The following is a 755-nucleotide window of genomic DNA, read 5'->3' as shown; positions in this document are numbered from 1 at the left end:
CCTGCTCTCTAATTTGAGGTCAAACCATACAAAGCAGAAATGATCAATACTTTTAAATCTATTTTCTTTCCAGACTCACCCGTGGATTTGTTGGTGCGACGTAACAAGCTAGAAAGACTAGTTTATATGACAGCTCTCTGACTCCAAGGGCACGAAGTCCTCGGATGCCTTCGGCTTCATAGCCCTCTGTTCCGCTCACCCGGGAGCTGGTTTCTGCACGCACCCCTGCCATTAGAGTGGGAGTCAGAACAGCACTTTCCAGAACAAGCAGGAGGAACATGTCATCGAGGTCATGAGTGACAGCAACAAACCTGGTGTTGAGAGCTGGGACACATCAGGCACGACAATCAGTGACCCTGTGAAGTCACATTTGTCACCTGCCTGAGCAGACTCCACTGCTTCTGCACGCAAGATCACTTCCACGCTGCGAGGAATGCTACCGCGCGGCAGTTCGGCCTGTGTCTCCTGAATACGAACCTGGGAAGTAGAAAACAGTAAGCACTTAGTGAATGTCACCAAATTTGAAACTGTTTCAAAAGCTAAGCTGTTAATAAATACACTAAGTAGAATTAGATTGCTGTCATCCACATCAATCATGAAGTTTTTCTTACAGTAATGATGTGGAGCGTACCAAAATTAACCATCTTCAATGCATAGCAGTACAAGCAACACCTTTCAACTACAGGAACATCATTGTTTGTCGTTATCCCCGAGTCTCACCACTGTACCTTTTGGAAGTCAACAAATCTCGATTT

At 45.6% G+C, this 755-nt stretch overlaps 1 protein-coding gene across 1 annotated transcript in view; it reads right to left on the bottom strand.

The window, feature by feature from the left end:
* LOC104546715 (DNA replication licensing factor MCM6-like) overlaps positions 1-755 on the bottom strand; it is a gene marked incomplete at its 5' end in the record, with an annotated part of 13,411 nt that overhangs the window by 10,595 nt on the left and 2,061 nt on the right. Inside the window, 3 exon segments of the mRNA XM_010192170.1 lie at positions 80-225; positions 312-477; positions 729-755. The exon segment at positions 729-755 is cut by the window's right edge and continues 30 nt beyond it. Of these exon segments, the coding sequence (XP_010190472.1) occupies positions 80-225; positions 312-477; positions 729-755 (339 nt within the window).

This window comes from Mesitornis unicolor, unplaced genomic scaffold (assembly GCF_000695765.1).
Source record: "Mesitornis unicolor isolate BGI_N332 unplaced genomic scaffold, ASM69576v1 scaffold52429, whole genome shotgun sequence".
NCBI classification, from domain to species: Eukaryota; Metazoa; Chordata; class Aves; order Mesitornithiformes; family Mesitornithidae; genus Mesitornis; species Mesitornis unicolor.
The sequence above is the reverse complement of the archived record's forward strand: the minus strand, read 5'-3'. Positions and strand labels throughout refer to the sequence as shown.